A 25,391-nucleotide genomic window follows, 5' to 3' on the forward strand; every position below is an offset into this window, starting at 1 on the left:
CAAGTATGAAAATAAGACTCAGTTTGTAATATACTGGAATTAACCTTTAATTTATTGAATATTTTGGCTGCGGTAGTCGAAAAAAAAAAAAGAGTCCAAGTTCAGTATCCTGTAACAAACAGTTAGCGGAGTTTTGTCTTATGGTAGCCATGTGTTTGCATTCAGTCCTGGATGTTGCCTTTGGCCCTGTGATTGTTATTATCATCAGTGGTAGAGGTATTCTAGGCACACTTTGGCCCTCACAGGACTGGGCTGCCCTCTTCCTCTTGATCTTTACCCCTACTTAGATGACTCAGAGGCTGAGGAGACGAGGTAGTACCTAAAAAAGATCAACAAACCCTGACCAGAGTCTGACTGAGAGTCCTCATAGCATGCCAGTGCACATTGTATATAAAACGAGGGAAATGGGAGGGAAAGGAAAACCTATTTGTCTTGTGTCCTTTATTAAATTCAAATGCTACTGTAACGCTAAAATGGAATTTAATAACCTCCGCTGTAAAAAGAAATGCCCTGCCAATTTTTTTTTGTTGAGTTTAAAGAGGAGATTCAAAGCTCGGGCTTAGTTTGTGTTATAGAAATCTAAGCGATGAGGAATGCCAGTGGTGCAACTGTGAAAGATCCCCCAGCTAATTTCCATGCTTCTCCCTCCCTCCTCCCTCCTCAGCAGGCATGTGGTGACGGTTGGGTCGGAGTCTTCGTGGTTGGTCTGTAAGTGAAGGGCTTATAGGGCTCTGAGCTCTGGTGTGTGGTGATGGAGCCGACTCCATTCCTCTCTCTCTCTCTGATCCAACACACACAGTTAGCTCCAAGTCCGACATGTCCCCTGGCATGAATCTACAAGGGTAACACCAAATACATAACTTATGGTATTCATAAGGAGCCTCTGAGATGTGTTACAGGGCTAAACAAAAAATCAGGAGTAATACAGCAAATACCAAAGGGAGAAATGTTTGGAAAAACAATGCTGTTTCTATGGCTAGTCTCAACATCGGGGTGTATTACAATGAGCATTTCGGGCCAAAGCGTGAGCTGCAACCTATCGCTCCGAAGCCAAGTTTCTGTGAGGCTGTGGGTCACGGGCTTATTTCTGGTCACCACATGACGTGAGTGGCAATATAGTTTTTATGGATCTAAAGCTAAATTTCTCATTTGGATCCAAGGACAAGTTTAACAGCTCTGGCTTTGACAGGAAATTCCACACTTGGATACTTTTACTCTCATGTGCCATCAATCTGTCAGGTTATTTTGTCGTAATTACTGCTCGTTTGGTTCATCTATCTACCTCCTCTCTCATTTACCTGTGTTTGCAACGTTTCACAAACTGATTCCCGACAACAACAGAAAGAACATTCCTGAGAAATTAAGTGTTTCCAGTACAGAAAAAAAGGGCAAAGTTGCATCCTTTAATCAACATTTTTTTGGCTGCAATACACTCAAGTCCCTCAATATTACTTGTCAGTGGAGTCTTCCAGTATGACTGGTGAGCATTACTTTGCATTCATGTGGTGTTGGAATAATCGGAAAAATGAGTTCCCGGCTGGGAAAATTCACGTGATGGTCGAAACTCAGAAAGCAAAAACTTTGGTACTGTGATGCCGAATTTACCTCATATATGCAGACACAAGGCGGACGAAAGTAAATGTTTGGTCGATTGTAAAAAACTTTTTATTATTGCATGTCATTTTTTGCTTTTGTATTATAGTATTAGGTTGTAACTGTTAATAGCTGTCCACCCAAGTTTTAGGCCAGATATCTTCATATGGTTTGCGTGATATTCTACGAATTTGCATCCCAAGAATGACATTTTGTACTTAATTACAGAGGTTAGATTTAGGCAAGTAAAGTTAATGTGGTTAGGTTTAGGAGAAGAACCATGGTTGGGTGTCTTTAGCTTTAGAAAATAAAGGTACACAGGTTCGATTTTGGAAAAGACACATGGTGATGCCGTACCTAAAAATGACTCAAAGTTAACATGCTTCCTAACACCAGTCTCTTGAGGAAAGTCCAAAGCTTTGTGACTCATCCACCATTACAACCTGCCACTTTGTGGGACTGCTTCTTTCTTTACACACATCAGGGCATTAGTCATTTTGCTGCAGTCTTCCTAAATTTGTAGGTTACACACAAATTACTGGCTCACACTTATGTGGGATATATACAAATTTTGGTGCATTACTTTTTGTAGGAAGAATGCAAGAGCCACATACACATACAGTCCGATTTGATTGCAGGTGGAACAGACCAGTCAAACCATTGCATAATATCCTATAAATGACAAACACCTCTAAATATTTTCCTTTTTTTGTTAAAGAAGTACATTTAAAAAACACCAATCCATTTAGAAAACAGCCAGTGATGTCTCCAGAAGAATAAATGCAATTTTAATAATGTAAATTTTTTACTCAGTCAGTCAGTCTGCTGCTCACATGTGCATTTTTCTACACATTTCCACTCCTGTGTAGTAATCCTGACAACACCACACCAAACTAAAGTGAAAGAGAAGCAATGCAAAAGCCTCTGAAGCTGTATTTTACAAGAGGAAAGCTACTCAGTGTTTAACTTGCTCCTGAACCCTGGAACATTTTAGCCTTCACAAGTGCATCACTATTACAGTAGGTGTGCAAGGTCATCCAGTGGGCTGGATTGGAGTCTTTGGCGGGCCGGTTCTGGCCCCCGGGCTGTATGTTTGAAACCCCTGGTCTACAGGGATGTACTGGTGCAGCAAGTTTAGGTACAAAAAATCCCTTTGAAATATAAAGTTTTAAACTGTTATCAATGTGTTGATTAAATGCTCTGCGCAATTACAACACACATTTTATTTCAGGGTCAGTGTTGTTTCCACATAATGACTTCAAGCTCATAAACACTTGAAAGTTGGAGGAACCACGTCCCAACTCGGGAAATGCGATCATCTGAGGAGCACATGAATGCAGCATTAGTTCATAACAGAGGCTGCACAAATAAAAATCTCTGCTCTACAGGGACTGTCACTAAAACTTAACTGTGTTTCACATTGTGGAACAGTTGTTTCTTATCAAACAAAGTTGTTGTGCCTCCGAAAAACCTCGACTGGCATCTTCTTTTTTTTTTCTATCCAAAGGAATGCAAAGAAAAACACACTACAGAACAACACTATGGGCCCAGATATGCAAGATGCAAGATATTCTCAGTATTTGTGTTTCTCCCTGTAGCTGCAGGCGGTGCCATCCAAAGCCCGCAACCAGATCTGAGAGCTGAAAACAACCGAGGTGCCGGTGTGTTTGCACTGTTTGGTGTTTTGCGAGTGTGTCTATGGCACTAAATGGATGTTTGATTTCATCCAATCAGTCTAATGGAAGCCATGGTGTTCCATTCGGGGCTGAGTGGGGCTCCCATTGACATCATGTTTACATTTTGAACCACTAGCCTGTAATCACAGAACAGCGCGGCTACAACAGAAAGCCCAGGAGGAGGCCACACTGGTGGAGTACAGGGAGGAGGGTAAGGGGGGATAAAACAGAGGGATAGAAGAAGAAGAGAAAGAGAGTGGGCAAGAGTAAAAGGAAAAAGGGAACGTGAGGAACGAGCACAGATGAAGAGAAAAACAGCAGCAGCGTAATCCTCTCATTAACCTGCTCAAAAGCATCTAATCTTTTCTTCTCTCATGAAGATAGTGTTTGTTCTTTTATATCTGATACCAGCCTCTGTACGGCTTCCAAACCGTGTTTAGGGAAACCTAGCGACCTCATGTTTGTTTTCATCACACCTTTACCGTTAGCATCTGGAGCAGGAATGCACTCAGCTTTGAAAGTGCGCAGATGTGCGTTTATCTGTGCATGCAAATGTGTCCAGACGCTCTCACTCCATATCTAGCTGCGCTCTGTGTGGGTGGGCTGAGCTTTATTAGGGCCTGTTTGAAGCACTGCAAGCTAATAGGCTACTGTTTATGACTAGAATATGAGGGCACATGGGTGAGCCGTGTATACCGACCTGCGTCAGGCTCTCAACAAAAGCAACAGGAGACGAGCGGGGGCTGCTTCATGTGAAGACAGATCGGATGAATAGCATTTTCCATTTCTGCCTGACAGGCCGAGTTCAGATAACAACATATTCGGTAAGAAGTGAGTTAACACCAGAATCTTTGGACATTTGTACTACAATAAAATGATTGTGCCAAAGAAATGTAAAATTTCCATGAAAACACTATGCAGGATTTGCAGTAAGTGCAAATACAAGCCAAACCGCACTCTGCACCCTGGCTTGCTAAACTGCACTCTCTGCCACAGACAGACAGTTATGTCAAGTTAAAGCTAGTGGGTGGTGAGATAGCCACAGCTAGCCTTAGCTAAAGGTATATTTAGTTTCAATGCCTAGTAATAGCTGTTCTCTGTAATTGAAAAATATCAGCTTTGATGAACTGCCATCTTGGTACATGTAAATGATGCAGTTGCTAAATCCAATCCACTTACGTTTATCTAGTGCTGCTAAAGGGTAATTAGCCTAGCTTAGCACAGAAGAAGTAACTGCTTATGTCACACTATGTGATCTGGTTAAAGGGGCATTCATTCAATTTTACATATAAAGTTGAGTTTAGTAGTCATGTGTGGCACTACGCTGGCTCTGGAGGACAAAAATAACCCTGGTGATGTCATCAGGGTTATCTCGGCTTTAACCTAGAGACTACACATTTTTAACAGTAGGATTAATAGGTGACTCCATTATGTTTTGTTCTGTCTTTTTTTGAGGTTTTTATATCATTCTGTAGCTTTCCTGTATTGTTCCTGATGTATTCAAATCCCAAAATTCAAATTTAGGTCTCAGTATGTATGTATTAGCCTCCAAATGCTATTTTTCCAAGCGCTTTTAAAAACATTTTCCAACATGACCTGATGTAGGTTTCTGCATGCTGTCTTGGTTGCATGTTGTAAAGCCCTCACTCATCACTGTATGCTTTGTTCCAGGGCTGATCGGCAGTACTTGAATTTTTGTAGGCTCAGTCGTTGGTATTTGTTCATTTATAAAGCCGTACTGGGTAAACTCCCCTCATACATTTGTACTTTGATTGAACAGTAATTTGACTGCAGCTACAGTCTGAGATCTCAAGATTTTGTCTGATCCTAGTGTGTAGACTGAGCTGGGAAAAAAAGCTTTTATCTGCTCTGCTCCTCTCATTTGGAATAACCTTCAAAAAGAGCTAAAACTATGAGAATTGGTCTCCCTGCCTGATCTTAAAGCTCTTATAAGTACAAGGATGAATAAATCAGTTGGCTTTTGTCATGGTGTGTAGGTGTTCTAACATTTCTACACGTCACTGTAAATCTTTTTTATTGTGGTTGTTGCTTGGCTGTAACTTTTCTTTTGCTGCTGTATTGGCCAGGTCTCCATTTAAAAACGAGATCGCTCATCTCAACAGGACTTCCTGGTTAAAAATTGTAAATAATAAATAAATAAATAAACAAATTCATGTACAGCTATGGACACCACATTTGTGCGGTTCCAAAAATCATACAGTAACGAACTAACTAAACAATCGAGCTGGCAGGAGACCAACAACTCCCATGTGCTGTGAGGTAAAATTACTGTTTCTGTCAAAGGAGTCTTGTGGCTTAGAATAAAGATCGATAACTTCAGTTCCTTGTCGGAAAGGGCTGTCTGACAGTAAAGCGATAAAAAAAAATCTTAATATAGTGAACACTTCACATCTTGATTTTTTTTAGGTGCTCTATTTTTCAGGAGGCTAAAATACATTTTGCTGTTGCTCCCGTTCACAGCCACCAGACTCCTAATGGCTGTGGTCAATGCAGTAACCTACTTCACCGCTTTTTGATAACGACTGAGTGAGAGTTTCCATTCGATACACATGGAAAAGAATGCAGATGGACCCAGCCTTTAAGTGTGTTGGCGTTTGACACACTTGGGAATAAAATTTAAATATTATTTCAACTTCGCGTTTTCAAGTCTTTCTCTTGCAAGTCTCCAAACTATGTGAAGGTGCAACACTTAGTCACTGAAGTATCCCCTTTAAATAAATAACATTACATCACAACAAAGTGTTTAATGAAATTGTTTTGTATTAGATTGTTCATTAAAAAGAAAATACTTTTTTTTTTTTTTTAACAAATGGTAGACTGGCACATGGGCAGGTAGAAAACAGAAATACTGTATATTTTACTGAACTTCTAGGTCTGAAGGATAAAAAATAGGCCAACTTACTGTTCAAAGAACAAAAAGCTGAAAGAATTTAGGTTTGTAGACAAGCACGGATTAAGAAAGCAGAGGCCCCTGAGCAGAAAAATCTTTTCCCTGATGATCTGAGTGAGTTGCAAATTTTTCGAAAGTCTCTCTTTGGAAATAAAATCACCAAATCTTGCGAGAAAGTCGCCAAGTTGGCAACGCTGATTCCCGGAAACCTATCGTAATATATTCCTGATGTGCAAATAAGGTAACTCTGCATTGGTTCATATTTCGGCACACGCCATTATTTGATTTGATTTTTAACAAAGCAAAGACATGATACGTTTGTGTTTGGTGGCCCCTAGAGATCTCCAAGCACTGGCCCAATTGGCCTGGTGGATTATTCTAACTATGCATTCCCTAAAGACTGTTAAAGGAGCGCAATATTTGTATTTTTTGGGTGTTATGTTTAGTCCAAACAAAATATTTGGGAGGTAAAAATATCTCAAAGGGCCTTAAACAAAGGCATTACATCCCATCTATCTGTTTGCAGCCAGAAAACCCATTCTTTCCTATCAAATTCACTGTTTCTGTTGTTCTGTGACTTTGTAGGGCACGAAAGAGTTCACACTGCTTCTCAAATATGTGTGTGTGTGTGTGTGTGTGTGTTTAATTCTAAGGAGAAAAAAAAAGGCACCTGCAGGTACTGTAAACACAGCGGTTATTATCGCTTTTCTAGTTGGAAGCAAACACTCCATCCAATCTGTTTGTACACCACCCATCTCTCCCTTTTCTGTGCTTTCTAGTATGACATACACAACACAGACACGTACACACACACATCAACCATCTGAACATGCCTTCCACAGGATGGATCCACATCTGGGAGCAATGAAGCCCTCAGTATGTGTGTGTGTGTGTGTGTATGGCGGAGATGAGGGAAGTGTTTCTGGGTTAGGAAGTTTCCCTCTGGTACCGGGGTTCAGAGCTCCCAAAGCTGTGATCCATACCGGCTCTGCTAGGCCCGGAGCCAGACCCCCAGACCCTCTTAATCCCAACCAGCCTGCACTGCACGGAAATGTACTCTTCCACCCCGAAGGTCAGCAGCAGATGTTTGTGATTCAGAGGGCGAGACCACCTGGGATCACGGGGGATCATGTAATGCAACATGTCATCGTGCAGAGTTCTCTCTTGTACATGCAACGTTTCCCCCTCTTGTCCTCCCTCTATCCCTCCATTCCTCCTTCACTCACCTCTACTTTTTCCACTTTCCCCTTTCACAACTTCAAAGCCTCCACTTGGCCTCTGCTGTATCCTTCGCAGCGAGATTGTTATGAGTACATTTGACACGTATGACAGGATTTTAAAACACATTGACATCCTCAACCACTACAGAGGGACACATGAAGACAGATACAGGCTGCCTGCGTGTGTTCAAAGCTCTGTAAAAGCTGCTGCGTGGAGGGAGAGGTTTGTCATTACTGACGGCAAATACAGGGCTGAGGAGCTTCTGTGGGCTGATTAGAAGTCAGCGGGGACTGTAAGCAGCTCAATAAAAGGGGAGGTAAAGTAGTACTTCTCTTTGTGTCTGTTGGAGTCGGGCCATTACATTCGTTGGACGATGTTTCTGGCCAAAATTTAGCTCTTTGTTAAATGTATCAAAAAACATATTTCTTGGACATTTTCTTATTTTTTCAGGTATTCTGGTCGTCGGGCTGCCAAAAGGAGATTTTAAGTCTAAAGTAATTAATGATAAGCAGTTGCATCTGGTTTTCATTGTGGAGTTTTTGTGTCTTAATGCAAAAGAATTCAAAAGGAAATGGTCTATATTTTTAAGTTTAACATTTACGGGGTTTCTGAAGTGTTCACCAAATTAGATTTAAGACTTCTTAAAGAGTTTTTAATACCACATAGTATGTGATTTAATACCTTTTCCACAGTCAAAGAATAATATTAATACCAGTGGGGACAATAGGGCCTATATTAATTTATTAAGCATATGAATTTACTGACTTACATGTCACATTTTTGTTAGCACTTCCCAGTTAAACATAACAATAATTCCTAATAATATAATGAATCCATTCATGTGACCTGGACCAGAATAAACAGTAGAAATTTGTGGATTATCATAAATATAAAGCAGTATGTCTGTAGCGGGAACTTAATTCAGTGCTTTTAATGTCTTTTCTGATCTACTCTGAATATTGGCACATGATCCACCCCTTACGCAATATTTGCATTACATAAATTGCCCTCAGCTTTACTGTATCATGCTTCAGCGTGTGTGTGGCAGACTATTACACACTCCGAAGGTTACCGTCTGGCTGACGCACCAGGGTGGCGGGGAGTATTTTTACCGAGGAGGTTTGCATCACTGGGGTAGGTCGGTAGGAAAGAGATGAAGAATGTGTCTAGCTGAGGGGAAAAATAGAGGCGTAACAGTTAATAGAGACATCACAGGGCAATGAGAGCGGTGAGTGAGAAGTGGTCAGTCAGAGTTTCCTCTGAGGAACCAGGGCAGCCCTAATGACAGAGGAAGATCTATATGTGTGTGTATGCTTTTGTGAGCGAAGCCGCCAACTCTACATAGTTTGATCTTTACCATTAGCTTGCAACTGTTTGACTTAAGTCTGTCTCTTAATTGCTGACTGATGTACCACAGTAATGATTCATCTTAAAGGAACAGTTTGACATTTTGGGAAATACGCCATACGCTTTCTTGGTGAGAAGTAAATGAGAAGATTGATACCACTCTCATGCTTGGATATATAAAAAGAACTGGATACAGTGTTAGAGGCACGGCCCCATTCATTCCTATGAAAGCTGCTCACTGGTGCATGAAGTGGCTAACATCTGCCATCTGAACAGTACACTTCTCGTTTCGCCCTCTGCTACCTTGAATGGGAATAAAATGATTTAATCATGCAGCTCTTTTAGAATCTCAAAATGTTATTGGACTGAATGGATCAAATTCTGATCACAATGATAAATCAGTCCCACCAGGATCTCGCAGCAAAAAAACCTTGAATTTGTGGCCAATTTTGTCAAAAAATGCGATGAAAATTGTAGCATTTTTATGTTTTTTTTGAGGGAAATTGCAGCGCTAATGACAAAAGGAGAGGACTACTTCCAAAAAAATATGTCATGTAATCACTTGCTATAAATAATATTGCGGACTTTTGTTGAATTTGCCTTAATTATTGCGATTGCAAGATCGCGATTTTCTGGAGGGACTGATAAATGAATCATTGTGTGGAGGTTGTGATGCTAAAAAAATGTATCCACTGATTTAAAGACTTCTCTTTTACAATGTAAGTCTATGGGAAAACGTTTGTTTGGGCCCAGTGGCATCACGTGACAGGCCCAGAAGAAGTAATACCACTAGGAAAATTGGCTTCAAAGCCTAGCACACTTCCTGGAGGCCTGCGCTCATGTATATACGCAAAATATATAGCTTGAGCCAGCAGCTGGTTAGCTTAGCTTAGCCTTAGCATACAGACTGGAAACAACTACCCTGGTTCTGTCCAAAGGTGACACATTACGTCTCATTAGTTTAATTTGTCTGCTGTTTTATGGGAATTTTTGTCTGGCACATAACCACCATTAAACAATGTAAAACAAGATATAAAGTGTTACTGTAATTAGTAAGCCTTAGAGGAGCTGGCAGGTGGGTTTTGTTACCTTGGAACAGAGCCATGCTGATTGTTTCCCTCTGTTTCCAGTCTTTATGCTAAGCTAAGCTAATTTGCTATATAATATTTACTGTACAGTCAGGACAGGGTCAATCCCGTTTTCTAGCTCATGGCAAGAATGTGAACAGGCTTATACCCCAGCTAAATATAAATTATGATAAAGTAACAAAGTGAAAATATTTTACAGTATATTAGTGAGAACCATATTATCACCTAAGTACTTAATACCTTAAAGAATGACCACAGTAAGAAAATAAAGAACAGGAAGAAAGGATGCAGTGATTTTATCTCTCTGATAGCGTAACAACCTGTAATGGCTGAACATGGAAATAAGCCTGTTATGTGTTCAAATGTTTATGTATGAGTTTACTGTATGTGTCCGCATGAGCCAGTTTAAGTGTGTGTATGTGTGTGTGCACTGATTGCTCCCACCCCTCCTGACTTATCAAATGGGAAAATCTGCAGTCGTGTTCCTGCCGGGCCCACAGTGGCCTACTTGTGTGGCTTTATCTCCCAGCTGCCGGGGGCCCCGGGGGCCCCACCCTGCCTTCATCCGATCCCCTGAACACAGGATGGAGGGGAGGGACGGACAGATAGATCGGGTAGATCCTGACCCCAGTGATGTCATGATGTCCTTGCCACAGTTACATAATTGGACTGTTCGTGAGATGAACGCATGTCAGTTCAGTTTAGGTTACTGGTCATTTAAATTTAAATTTATAATGAAATCAGCACATTAAAGTTAAAGCAATTAGCCAGTTACTTGACTAGGTAAATGACAGAAAATTGAGTGGAAATTATTTTGATAATCACCTTATTTTTAAAATGATTTTAAGCAAAAAATCAGCATATCAACTGATGAACTGATGCTCACTTAATTTTTTTATGACACTAGACTCACATGTCAATGTGGGCTCTGGGAATGTCTGACGGACATATTTTTTTTGCTATAAACCAAACAATAAATGAAATATTTGAGAAAATACCACATAAATTAGCTGCAGCATTAGTGCACATATTCATATTAACATGTATTTAAAGTATTTAAAAATATCAAGTAATGAGAATCTTACTTAATCATTAATATCAGATATTATACTGATTGTACATCACCCTTTTTTCTTAAACTTTGGCACATAAATTGGGAAAAATAAATGACATCATATCCGAAATGTGGGAATATTCTGAAATATATTGCAAGGACGTTATTCCATGTTGTCCAAAAATATATTACATATATTAAAATATTTTATTATGGATAAATGGATGGATGGATGGATGGATGGATGGGTGGATGGACAGACAGACAGATTGACAGATACAGATAGATAGCTAGATAGCTAGATAGCTAGATAGATAGATAGATAGATAGATGTGGCCTTCAGTTCAGTTCAGTTAAAGATTAAACCTGAGTCAACAAGTACATACTTTAATGTTTACCCTCCTCTCTGAGTCTGCACAGGCGATAGAGAAAACAACCATGTTTTCACTAATTAAACAGCTCCTCTAAATGAATACACACACACACACACACACACACACACACCTCAGAAACACTGTAATCGACTCAATATGGACTTTTGCTCGTCTGGCAACTCCCCAGGTCCTGACCAATAAGAACACTCGATACTGTCCGATCCTGAAAACCCACTTCTGAGCAGTTTCAGCCTGCCACTCCTTGTGGTTTCTCAGCTCATTGTTAGCAGCATCTTAAGCTGAAAAAACGGAAATCACTGCTGGCAGAGGCACAGCTATTACAACTGGAAACAGTCCATTCAGCGCTCTGCTATTAGTGCCATCTATCAGGCTCGTCAGGGTGGACTCAGCACGCCTTGGCTACGTTTATACACATCAAACACGCAGGACACAGTGGAGTTTGGATGCACATGAAGCGGGAGCTGGTGTCCGTTTCCAGATTTCCTCCCATCACAGCGTCTTGTTTGATGTTTTGCTTGTCCTCAAATTCAGCTCCAGCTCTGTGTGCCAGAGTTTCAGGCATAATTAATCTCATTTCCTCTCAAAGCTGGCGCAGACATCACCAACAATTAACCAGTTCAAGTTGGTTAAGTCAAACCGATGGGAGTTTTCTAGGAAAGGTTATATAGCAGACAAAGAAAGGTGTGTTTCTCTGTGGGATCCTCAGGGTGGCTGTGGGTTCTCACGACCCCCCACCCACCCAGGCAGTCAGACATTAAACAGAGATAGACACCAGTGAGAGGTCCACTGCAACACACACACACACACACACAGTCAATAATTACCTGCCTCTACAGACAGAGCAGTGATGGCTAACTGGGTGTGGGTTTGAGAAACTGTTCTGTCCATAAAAACCAAACAGCAGAAACTATGAATGAGCGTAACCATGTCAGTATGTATCTCTTTTCCTGACAAAATAAGTGATCTAATGGAGAGTGTGAGTTCATATTGAATGTCTTTCTTCAGTGTGTATTTGTGAGATAAAGAAAGCCAGAAGAAAGCAGAATTAAAAGGTGACTCAAATCCATGATCCATGAAATGACTCGCTGTCTTAACTCGCATCATATTAGGTAACTACTACTCGGACAGGGCAATATGGAGGAAATCATATCTCAATATTTTTTATTCAATGCCTTGATACTGATATTGCTACGATATTGTTGGATTGACTCTTGGTGCTTTTACAAAATATTGACACAATGAGATTTTTGATAAATAATCACCAGCAATGTAGATGTAATGACTAAGCAGATAAAGACAAACAACAGAACAGCTACAACAGTTTGCTGTGTTCAGAAAATTACATCATTTTACTGTAATGCAGCCTTTAAAACTAGGAAAAGACAAGACTTATGATACCACGATATCCAAAATCTAACATGATATCTAGTCTCGTATCACAATATTGATATAATATTGATTTAGCGCTCTACACTAACTACTATCTTCTCTGTTGGTCGAACAAAACAAGTGAGCAAAGACCTCATTTCAGGCTTAAGAAAATTGTAACAGACATTTTCCACTATTTGATAGGCCAAACAACAGATGTATTAATTGTAATATTAATCTGCAGATTCATTAATAATGAAAATAATGGTTAGTTTTACCATTCATATTTTGAGCAACAATGTCGTCATCAAAATCACAGTAATGATGTGTGTTGATGTTGAAAGTAGGGATGATGAAACAGTTACTGCTTTCACGATAAACTGCTGTAAAATTCTGGATGATTATGGCTAGGATCATTATTACAACTATTATTACTACAATTTATTTTGTACGTATTTATTTATTTCTCAAGTTTTTTTTGTTTTTTTTTTTGGCTTTTATTAGACAGGACAGTCCAAGCGCAGGGGATAGAGTGAGGGGATGACATGCAATGAAGGACCGCAGGCTAGAACTGATATTGCCCTGTATATGGGATGCCTGCTCTGCCCACTAAGCCACCATGAGCCCCCTGTTTATTTTTTAAAAGTGTTTTTTGTTTTGTTTTTTATTTTTGGGGCGCATTTGCCTTTAGTGATAGCATAGCTGAAGATATACAGGAGAGGTGGGTAAGAGATGGGGGGATAACATGCAGCAAAGGGCCTAGGATCAGAATTGAATCTGGGCTGCTGCAAAGAACTATGACCTATGTGGGCACCTACTCTACCAGGTGAGCTACCCAGTTCAAAATATGAATTGTGTTTGAGTACTGTGCTTTGAATGTGGAGGCTCATACACGCCTTCAAAAACATGTAGACAGGTGCATAGGGAAGAAATTGTCCATGTGTGAAGAAAAGAGAAATCCCACACACTGTCCTATCGCTTGCAATAAACTTTATCAAGCAAACAATATTTGCATATCGCGCTTTGAAAAACTCAAGCATCAACCAAAGTTAGCAGCATTGTCCTAGAAACAGGCGCAGCATGCAATGTGGGTTTGTTTTGCTATTCCCTTGTTGACAGAGTGGGCGTGCAGCAGGAAAACCCAGTGATGCTACTGGTCTTGTTTCCATAGTGACACAGACACTCGAGCAATCATTTCAAAGACAGGCTGTCTTTAACATGAATTCACATTTGATACTGTTTTCATATGTTTACATTAGGTATTGGCTGTTATTATTTTAATGTTACCGGTATGCTGCTAATTTTATTTGTGGATTTTAATATAAATCTTGGTGATATTTATTTAGTGTGTTTGTGTCAGTACTTTTTTGACATTTTCAGCACTTTTTACCAGTACCGTGAAAACTATCACTATAAATGTCATAAAAAATTGCCACGCTGTTTCATCTCCAGTTGAAAACAAATTTTTTTACTGCATTTTTGAATCATAAATTGAGATCCCAACAACAGATTTTCTTAGAATTCTGATACAATTTCAGTGTAATTAAACGATTTTGGACAAAAACCCACAGTCCTCGCTCTGCACATGTTTAGTGGAGACTAACATGAAGCTTCAGCAGTCAGACAAATCGAGTTAGACAAATCAAGTCAGTATCTTTCAAAGTTAAAAAATTCCTTCTTTGTGTTATGATCCCTCTACTCAGCTAGGAATCCCTGTTCAAACACAAAGAGGTCATTCTCACATCGAGTGAACTACATTAAGAAGGGATGACTTAATGGCCAGTATGAACAGGAGGAATACTTACAGTGACCAAAAACTCTTTCAGTGTACATATGAGCATGTGTTACTCTTCTGCTGTTTAATAGGAACATCATGTTTTATTATCTAATCATCAGTAGTGCAAGTATTAATTTAATTTTTAATTTAATTTAAAAAGTGACTGGTAACTATGGAATATGAGTCAAATGAAGTCAAAAGTGACATAATTTGGCACTAGAACCTCAAAACTGTGCAGCACTTCAGTAAATATATTTGTCACTTTCCACCACCGCACGTACCTTACACAGTCACAATTTTTTTCCATTCTTTATTCCTCTTTCAGTTCCTGTTTTCCTGGAAATACTTATGTCAAATTTCTTTGTCATCTTTACTCATCTCTAGTATGCACGCAAACTAAAAACACAAAGTTGGTGACACAAAGCAAAGACATGAAAAAAAAGAGGTTGAGAGGAAGTAAAAGCATGACATAGAAAAGGACAGGGGAAGTAAAAAGATGATTAATTTGTTGTGGTCCATCAAACATGGCGGCTAAATGGTCATCCTGATCTCCATCTGTTTAACAAGGAAAGGCAGACTTTGACGAGTTTGTGGCTAAAGTAAAAGGGTCGAGTCTTTTGCTGTAAATGCACCTTCTCAGTCTGATCGTCAACCCAGACGATTGAAATTAAAAATCACTCTCAGATTTTGATGAACAACACAAACCGCCTCTTTCTGCGCGCCCTAACTGTGATTGAAATGTGGTGAGGTCCATAGTTTCCCCGCTGATCCTCTCATCGTGCATCTGATTCCATTATTTCTGATTGGATGAGACACGGCATGCTGGGAGTCGAAAGGTCGACCAATGACAAGCTGTCAAAATATTGATGACTGAGTTGGATCAGACCCTTTTTTTTTTTTCACCAAGTAAAAATCCATACCTGTCCCGCACCAATTTATCAAGTCATGTTTGATTATATACATATACTTTTTACAGCTTGATTTACACATTAATTCTGACAAAAATCCCTTTACATGTAAATAGCAGCACATGTCATGTCATGTTTATTAGCTCTGACAGACTTGCCGGATAGGGTTGCTCGTGTTCATGCATCTAACCGACTAGTTTTTCCTTCCTACGCTGATGCGGCTCGAAATACTCGCAAAGCATTCAAGCCTGTCTTCTGCACAAAGCCTCCTTTCTTCCAGCGAGATCTATACATTTTCTATTTTCCAAATTCTTCCCTGAAAGCCTCTCTTTCCCCCCAAAACCCCATTGTCAGTCTGAGAAACACTCCCTACAACATGCGGCTTCCAAGAATGCGAGCGGAGAGGAATTCAACCAGAGAATCCCCTGTGATTGGTAGAAAAGTCTGACAGGAAATAAAACCTGGACATTCCTGTCTAGGTAGCTGAATTATACAACATGCTTCCTGAGAGAGCGAGGAGACTATGAGACAAAGAAATGAGTCGATAAGGAGAGAGATTTAGAGACAGAGAGAGAAAAACATCGACTCTGAGGACAGCTACTCTAACAGGAGCAGTGGCTTTACATTACACAGTTTGAGTGACCTGAACAAGCCAATAAATCTGCCCTGACAACACTCCGACTGTGTGGTATAAATGTCAGCAGACGAAGGGAGTAACAGCTCCTTGTCAACAAGATTGAATATTCAGAAGTTAATTCATTTCTGCTGCAACAGCGTGATAAAGGCAGAGAGAGACAGATCAATAGAAAGAACCTATTTTAGGCAATCGATATCGGGAAATGACATTTATATCTGCTGGATATTTATAGTGTCAAGAGCAGCCTGAGAGGCGCTGAGACGAATGGGGGGAGTGGATGGACTTTCAGGTAGAGCTGAAGCAGTGTGAATGAATCTCACACACATGCTCACACTCACTCACTTTGCACATCATGGCTGTCTAAACCCTCATTCCCCACCACGAAACCACAGAATCGTTTCCAGTAGATGGCAAAGCCAAGGCTTTTCCACATATAAGCATTTTTTTCTAAAACAATTTGCCAAATGCTTCCTTTAAGGATGTCCATGTGTTTTACTTGGTTACCAGCTGAAGACAGAGGCCAAGGCTCTCTCTCAGAGCTCAAAGACGCAGACAGCGCTTTGAAATGAAGAGCTCTGTCAGAGAATAAATGTTTAAGTGATACTTTCCAGCCGGTTTCAGATGATATTGTTGGCCTCACATTCAACGGTTCTGTTTCAAATTGATATATGTGAAACACAGGGTACTTAACATGTAATTACACTAAATGAATAATATTTTTATAACTATATATGATATCTGGCAGTATGGAATAGGCTGGAGGGCAGAAAGAGAGGTAGAAAAGGACAGGAGCAAGGCACAAGGAAGTCCGATGTGTCTACTGATTATCATTAGCTACAACATATGCAGACATGCAATAACTAACACAGTATTACACTGAATTAATAACATTTTCAGCACTATGGTGATGTGTGTGACAAAAGAAACGCAGCGCCCTGCTACTGTTCTGACGATTATAATACCAAAGCTCCAATAGTCCGAAAAATGTTCCATTGGACCGAAAGCCCATTTTTCTAACAGCCCGGTATCCCGAAAACAAACGCCAATTGCTCTGTGGGCCATTTCTCCAAAAATTGGCTACACCCTCTCATATAGAAATACATGGCTAATTATTTTGTAGAATGACATCATCTGACCTTCTGTTCCTACCATGGTCAAGGCATGACCCGCCCTGCTCTGATTGTGACTGGGTTACCCTGATATTCTTAATTTAGGCCAATCTCCAATCCAGGTCATGCCTTGCTATATTGGGAAGGTCTGATTCTGCATAATAATTAGCCATGTGCTCTGGAGAAATGGCCCTTTAGAGCAATGGCATTTCTTTTTGGGATACCGGGCTGTTGGACAAATGGACTTCTCAGCAGAGGGTACATTTTTCAGACTAACAGGGCTTTGGGATTTCTCTGGAAAAGCAAGGACCCTTTATCCATTACTTCTAGCTAACCATTTCAACCATTTATCCATGACTTCTATCTAACCATTTCAGCCGTTTATCCATGACTTCTATCTAACCATTTCAACCACTTATCCATGACTTCTATCTAACCATTTCAGCCGTTTATCAATGACTTCTATCTAACCATTTCAACCGTTTATTAATGACTTATATCTAACCATTTCAGCCGTTTATCAATGACTTCTATCTATCTAACCATTTCAACCATTTATTAATGACTTCTATCTAACCATTTCAACCACTTATCCGTGACTTCTAGCTAACCATTTCAACCGTTTATTAATGACTTCTATCTAACCATTTCAACCATTAATCTGTGACTTCTAGCTAACCATTTCAACCACTTATCCATGACTTCTGTCAAACCATTTCAACCATTAATCTGTGATGTCTAGCTAACCATTTCAACCATTTATCCATGACTTCTGTCAAACCATTTCAACCATTAATCTGTGACTTCTAGCTAACCATTTCAACCACTTATCCATGACTTCTATCAAACCATTTCAACCATTAATCTGTGATGTCTAGCTAACCATTTCAACCATTTATCCATGACTTCTATCTAACCATTTCAACCATTAATCTGTGACGTCTAGCTAACCATTTCAACCACTTATCCGTGACTTTTAGCTAACCATTTCAACCATTTATCCATGACTTCTTAATCTGTGAAACATTTCTTGCCATATCAATAACAATGACCTGATCTCTGTATCTGTGTGTGCGTGTGTGTGTGAGTGTGTGTGAGGGTGTGGGTGTGAGTGTGATATCATGCCTTTATGCACATGACAATGTCTAATTTAATGTTTATTTAGGGAAGTCCTCTTGTCAAGCCCCTTGAGGGTTTTTTGGACCTCCTTGCATGTTCCCCATTGTTCTTTTTTTTTTTTCTTTTTTTCTTTCAACCATTTATCCATGGCTTTTAGCCAACAATTTCAACTATATGGCTAACAAATTTAACCATTTATCCATTACTTGTAGTTAACTATTTAATTTATTCATTGCTTTTAGCCAGCTGCTGAGACCTACCTGCTTGCTCAACCTGGTCTCATTACAAAGTCATGCACTTAGGCAGCGACTTCTGTGTCAGACACCAACGAAAAAAGCTGCCCTTTCATGTCAGAATGAGACGTGGCAGGGCACTGTCAGTGTCTAATGGCATCTGACGACGTCAGGGGGAAACATGCCCAGACAACATCGTAAGTTAAGGGGCAAAAAGTCTGAGTAGGATGGGTAGGAGGTAGGGGTGGTGGATGGTTCCAAGAATCACTGACTTTCACCCCAGAGGTCAGTGTTTATTTCCTGTATTAATGTAAAGCCAAACCCGGTTGTTGTTTTTTTCATAATCCTAACCACATGTATGTGTTGGCTAAACGTAACCACGTGTTTGTTGTTGAAGGAAAAAAAGTAAAATTGTGGTGTACATTTATTTTGAAAGAGACTACATGCAAACTGTGCATTTCCTGTGAATATATAAGTGTATTTTGAAAAGACACAATGTATGTAACAGGCTGCAGTTGACACGGTGTTCCAGAACGTTTACAGCAGACACATCCAGGCTACTTTGCACATCATATGTTGACTTAGAAAGTCCACAACCAAGTGGCGATATGTGACAAGGTCGGAGTGAGAATGTGTTGGCTTGCTTGCTAACTACTTTTTGTGCACTCCAAAAACTATGTTGTATGTAACAGCCCTGTAGAATGATATATTCAGTGGAAGCTGTTCTGACCTGACGCCATCATTCGTCTGTGCCTTTCAAAACACTTACTGTTGGGAAAGAATGACTACTTCGTTAAGGTCATTGGACTTTCATCATCATGGTCACAGTAATAACCACATAGTTAGGGTTAGGGAACGGTCCCGGTCATGATTAAAAGCAACCAGAGTTGACCGTCAGCAGGAAACAGAAATGAACAGAGGTCTCCCATGGTGACGTCCGACATTTTGTGGAGCCATCCATCCAACCTGACTGCATCCCTCTGCGGACTTCATCCTGTCAGACTCAGACTGGGGTCGTATTACCCACCTCTGCTAAAAAGCTTTATCACTTGAATGTAATGTTGTTTTCAGGCACTTGTTGAATTGCACTTTCTTAGGAGGGCATTTTCTGTGTTACAGAGTCAAGACGTGGATATATTTCCTAAAATCACATTTCTGTTTTTTTAAATAAGTTGAGATACTCGACAATCTTTCAACAGACCACCTGACAACTGCAGAAGTACAAGCTTCAGACATTTACATCTGTCTCATATAAATGTAAAAAAGGTGAAGTGACTGTTACTGCTTGTCTGAAAGCCAGTGAACTACACAGCCCCTGGGTCCAATAAGCTTCACCTATAGCTCTAAAGGTTGAGGCGCAGGAATACTGAAGCGCTCATCATGGACCAGTGCTGCGAGACGAGGGGGTGGCTGGGTGGTGGTGTTGACTAATGCTTCATAAGGCCTTGTTTAACTGTGACTGGGGGCCTAATCCTTCTCAGCCACTCTGCATGTCCCTGAGCTGTCCACGTTAATGCCTGACTTGTCATTACACCGGTCCAATTCACAAAGTGTTGACACGAGCTGTCGGCGGATTAGGACGGAACGAAAACACACGTTTCATTATGCCTTCAAAAGACAAAAGGAGAGGAAGAGAAAAAAGAGAGGTGGATACGTCATGTCTGTGTTGAGAAACTACAAGGTAAGGTCAGTTTCCCCACAACAGAAAGCAGTAAAATGAAACGCGTAAAGGTCGCTCATCTTCTCACCTTTAACCCTTTCTAGTGCTGCTTTGCCACCTTTCAGGTAGCTACAGATCCTACAGAGTGTTGCTTCAGATGAAAATGCATGTTATCATACACTTATGAGATCAAATTTAAAAAATGAAAAGCTATTTTTTTTTAATCACCAAAGATGAGTTGCAGCTGGTCTCTAATCAAAAACAAAGATAGGCCATTTTTTCCGATGGAGAGAATTTCAACTTAACTCAACTTTGACCCACGCTGACCTCAACAAAACACATTAAATGAGATTTACTGAAGAGAGGACAGTGAAAGACTTTGAGCATCTCTAAATTCAGAGTTCTTTAGATCTACTGTGTGATCATATCAGGACTTGATTAAAAAATCTGAAGCCTGGTGGAAAATATTAGAGAGGACAGAGATAATGGTTAAAAAAAGAATTTTGTGATTATTTAATAGTCCAGTGAAGTCCATAGTATCCTAAAGTTGCTGCTTTGTAGGGTTATTTCCTGCTGATTATTTCAGGAGAGACATGACTGCACAAGACAACACATTTGTAGTCTCATCGAGCCCTTATATTCCCCTTAAATATCCCCTTACATCTGCTAAGCTTAAGACAGTAATGATAAAAAAAAACATAAAACACAGTTGTAAAGAAAAAAGAGTGAGACTTCTCCTTCTAGCACTTTTTTATAACTCCCAAAAATGTTGAAAATTTGAATTGTTGCGCATTTTTTTATACACATTTCCCTAAATTCCAACTAGTTAGAGCTGAAACAATTAGTCAATTAACTGATTATCTGATCCGCAGAAGATTAATCTGCAACTATTTTGATAATAGACTCTTAAATATGAGGATTTGTTGCTTTTTTGGTTTTATATGACAGTAAACTGAGTGTATTTGGATTTTAGATTGATGATCAGATAAGACAAGGAATCTGAAAAAGTCATCTTGGACTCTGGGAAAAAATAATGTGCATTTTTCACTGTTTTCTGACAATTTACACACAAAAATATTAATCGAGAAGGTAATCAGCAGATTAAATGTTAATTAATAACTGTTGGTTAAAAAATAATTGCTGGTTTCAGCCCTATCCCCTATCATTAACAGAGTGGGAAGACGTTACGTACAGAATGTACAACCACTAAGCTTCTTGTTCATACTGTATTTTTGCATCTAGGCGAAGTGATTGCAAACAGCTGTTTTACAGATGTTACAACTACTTGAATAAAAGTTACATGTCTGTGTTGAAACCGTTCCAGAGGATTCAGTTTTAGTAATTCCTAAACTCAAAGTTAAACTGCCTCGACACAGTGCTGCCCACATCACTCATATCTGTCTCATCACACATGCATCGGACATTTTTCATGCAGCAGGAAAACCCCAGCCTCCTCATGTTCCTGAAAACTGTACAGAGTAATAAGAACCACACTTGGTGCACACACACACACACTTTGATCTCTGATGTCACTGAGTGCTGTTCCACCTGAGCCTCGCAGTGAACCGATCATTACCCGGCCGTATTGATCTCTCCCTGTGTCTCTCTGTCTTCTTCTCCCACCACACATTTTTCTGCCACACCTCGACGTTCTCCTCTCTGCTCTACTCGCCTCTTTATCAAACCGTCATTTACTCCCCAGATCTTTTTTCCTCATTCTTCCTCTGTAATGGCTTTCCCCTGTCCCTCCCTCTCTCTTTTTCTCCCATCTCTGTGCAATCACATATCAGGCATGTCCACCCCAAATAAAGAGCTTCCTCCTCTTCATTCTTTAAATTGCAAAAATATATTTTTCACCCATTTTATTTTTCAATTTCTACATGCAAACTAAGATAACTGTGTCTCTCTGTATGCTGCTATGCTGAAAAAAAAAATCATACGTGTCTGGTTTTCATTGGAAAAATTAAAATAGAGGCGATGTGTGACAAGAAAAATATCACCGTCAGCCTTCAGAAACCCATTTTGGCTGATCCTCAAGCAAACACCTGACTGAGGGGTCATCCACACTACCACCATCCACAACAACCCATCCTCCCTCTGTGATCAGGCCGGTGGCGAGGCCCTCAGGGGACCAACATCGGACACTTAGGGAAGCAGCGTGTCAGCTCAATAAACAGCAATTTATTGGCAGGGGACTGAATACGCTGCCATCCTTGGAAGGTATCAGCACAGGCTCTTATTGGTGCTGAGGGATATTAATGAAGACAGAGGAGGAGACGGATGGATCACACCATGCATCAGATGATGTGTTTGCCTGCACGGAAATATGCTTTAAGTGGAATAAAAAATGAATTTAAAATACCTGTGTTTTTGTTACATGCTCACTAATGTCTCTTGTCATTTATTGTAAAAGGAAACTATAAAATACATGACAACTGTCTGATGACAGCACATGAACACACCTTTTTTTCCACTGTGGTCCCAGTGTGGTCAAATAAAAATCAGAAGAAGAATCCCTGATACACATAAAGCAATAAACAGTGTTTAAAACTCACTTCTCGATTTGAAATCCTCATCATTTACTTACTTATATTTCTAAAGACACTTTTCAGTTTGAAGACCAGACAGATTCCACAAACACAAAATGAGATTTAACTTTTACGTCTGCCTAATCAGACATCACCCACACCATCAGACTGGTCAGACAAGATCTGTTAATACACTTCATGTGAAACGATTGAAGATAAAAGAGGTACCATGCATATTTTGCATTGCAGAGTGAATTGTTAGTTAATCTAGAGCAATCTAGAGAAGAACAGGGGACTTTTTTGGCCACTTGTAGTTGGGGCCTCAGTCTACTTGCCCTGCGTGACCTGATTTTATTACAGCACGTTAACACTGCTAAGCCTAATGCAATACATAACCCATCACAGGAATATTCAGTCAATTTCTAAATGAATTTATATCATATATTTTATTGTTGTTGCCTTCAATGAACCAGCTTAATGTAGGAAATGTTCCTGTAGCTTTCATATGTGGTGTATGCAGATCCTGAAGACAAAAAGAAAGTCTCTATCTTTACTTTATTATACATATATTAAAATTTTCTATTAGAAGATGAAAGCAAACAGCTACAACTTCTCAGACGTCTGTGACTCCTGCCCTGAACTTTGACCCCTACAGTTCATTGCTATTCCGGTCAATTTCCAGTTTGAGCACAGCAGCATATTTATCCTGCTTTTAGATAAATATTTAATGACTTGTATCATCAACTCAGAAGACAAAATAAAAGAAAGCAAACAGAAAAAACACTGCCTACCTGTACCAGTCCAGTCCCTTGTCATAGAAGCGGTCAAAGAAGTGCGGCTCAGAGCCGACTGCTCTCACGTCCGGATGGATGCGCAGAAACTCTAGCAGAGCCCGCGTGCCACCTTTCTTCACCCCGATGATGATGGCCTGAGGAAACTTTTTGCTACCGAAAGTGTTGGCTATAGAGATATTATGAGACGGAGCATCGCTGTTCGATAAGTCCGACAGCTGATCCCGGACAACCTGAGACGCGTTATACGCGCCGAGCTGCTGCTCCTGCTGCAGGGACGCGTCGTGTCCATCATTTAAAATGAGTTTGTTTTGAAAATTACTCTGTTGGTCATAGACTGGCCTGGGCAAGGAGTCACAGTATCCGTTGAGGCAGTAGAAGAGGTACATGAAGAGGATGATCATGGTAAAGAAGACGGACAGCTTGGACTGCACCCTCAGGTGTCCAAAGTTGAACGCAGCTCTCCATTTACTACATCCCATGAGTCGCAACCCTGAGCGTGAAGACACAACGGAGGAAACATGCCACATCAAAGGACTTCATGCTTTAAAAGTTGCTCAAACTGAGAACGCTTTGGGAAGAATCACCGCGCTCCTGCCACAGCAGCAAGTGGCGTAAAACTTGCCCCCCGCGCGTCAAACAGCTCCCCATGTTCCTCAGCTGATCTGACTCTCCCTCTTCCGTCAAAGCATCAAAACAACTTGTAGATTTGTTCAAAAAAAAAAAAAAAAAAACTTGAGCGAAGTCCCAGTAAGGCTCAGCGGAGAGGTGGCTGCGAATTAACGTCCGCAGCGCTCCGTGCCTTCTGTGCGCTCCCGTGGCTCCTTGGCAGCGGCTCTGTAGGAAACCCTCAACACCCCCTTTCCCGTCTCACTGCCAAATCCACGCCCTGTTTATCAAACGCACACCCCTTCCATCCTCTGCCCGCGCGACACTAAAATAACACCGAGAAATAATTAATCTCTCCAGGTTGTCAGACGGGGAGAAACTCTCAAATCAAATTATTATTATTATAGAGAAATATAGTCATTAGTGTAATTGTATCTAATGTATTGGAAGAGGAGGGAAATATCTGGGACATGATGAAGAGGGGATATTAGTTTCTGATTGCGGACTGAGGGTGCAATTTCCCCTCATTTCCCCTTTAAATCACCACATCCACCGTGAGACGTCTTGCATTACTGGTCTGTCTCTTGCCCAGTCTGTCCTCTGTGGATGGGGCTAGTGGCCACCTGCTGTCTGCTGGCCCTCCTGACCACACACCCCCATGGAGCCAGCTATGACACACACATTTAACCTTTACACTCCTGCCCAATAGGGACAGACAGGTGTCAACAGCTTTCTCTAATTCTGTGTGTGTGTGTGTGTGTGTGTGTGTGTGTGTGTGTGTGTGAGACCATAGTTAGATCCCCCGTTTCTCCTTTATTTTTTGCTGCTGTTAAATCATGGAGACCAAAACATTCAAACACTTTAAGTAAAACAAATCTAAATTTAGCCGTCACATGAGATATTTGCTGATATAAAGGATTTTGGAACCAAATCTTTAGTATGTCCTTGAAATCTACCCATGTGTTCCTGAATCTTGCCAAGAAAGCCTAAGGACACAGATTATATTTTCAGCAATGACGCAGACAGATAAAATGTCTGGATCTCTTCCTCTTTGTGATATTGTAGCCTATGTTACTGGAAGTGTACAGCTCCACTAAAAAACCTATAGCCCGGTTTCATTTCTGCAATCTGAAGATGCACATTGATGACTCTCACAGTTTTGAGCTGGTTCTTCCCTTCGATATATATGTCTGTTCCTTTTTTTTTAATTTTATTTTTGAACCATATATGATCCAAATATTTAGCTTAAAATCCCCCTCAAGTGGCTTCAAAGCTGTAGTAGCATTACATATAGCATAATGAAATTTAAAGATGTCATGTTGCATGTCTGCACTGTTACATCAATTTAAAAATGTAATGTCTTTGCC

General features: G+C 40.3%; 1 protein-coding gene across 1 annotated transcript in view; it reads right to left on the bottom strand.

The window, feature by feature from the left end:
* LOC117246656 (heparan sulfate glucosamine 3-O-sulfotransferase 6) overlaps positions 1 to 24,238 on the bottom strand; it is a 28,488-nt gene extending 4,250 nt beyond the window's left edge. The window contains exon 1 of the mRNA XM_033610542.2: positions 23,416 to 24,238. Coding sequence (XP_033466433.1) covers positions 23,416 to 23,945 — 530 coding nt within the window. The 5' untranslated portion in view covers positions 23,946 to 24,238. The remainder of the gene's footprint in view (positions 1 to 23,415) is intronic.
* Between the last annotated feature and the right edge of the window lie 1,153 nt (positions 24,239 to 25,391).

The sequence above is a fragment of the Epinephelus lanceolatus genome, chromosome 21, assembly GCF_041903045.1.
Source record: "Epinephelus lanceolatus isolate andai-2023 chromosome 21, ASM4190304v1, whole genome shotgun sequence".
In the NCBI taxonomy this organism is placed as follows: Eukaryota; Metazoa; Chordata; class Actinopteri; order Perciformes; family Serranidae; genus Epinephelus; species Epinephelus lanceolatus.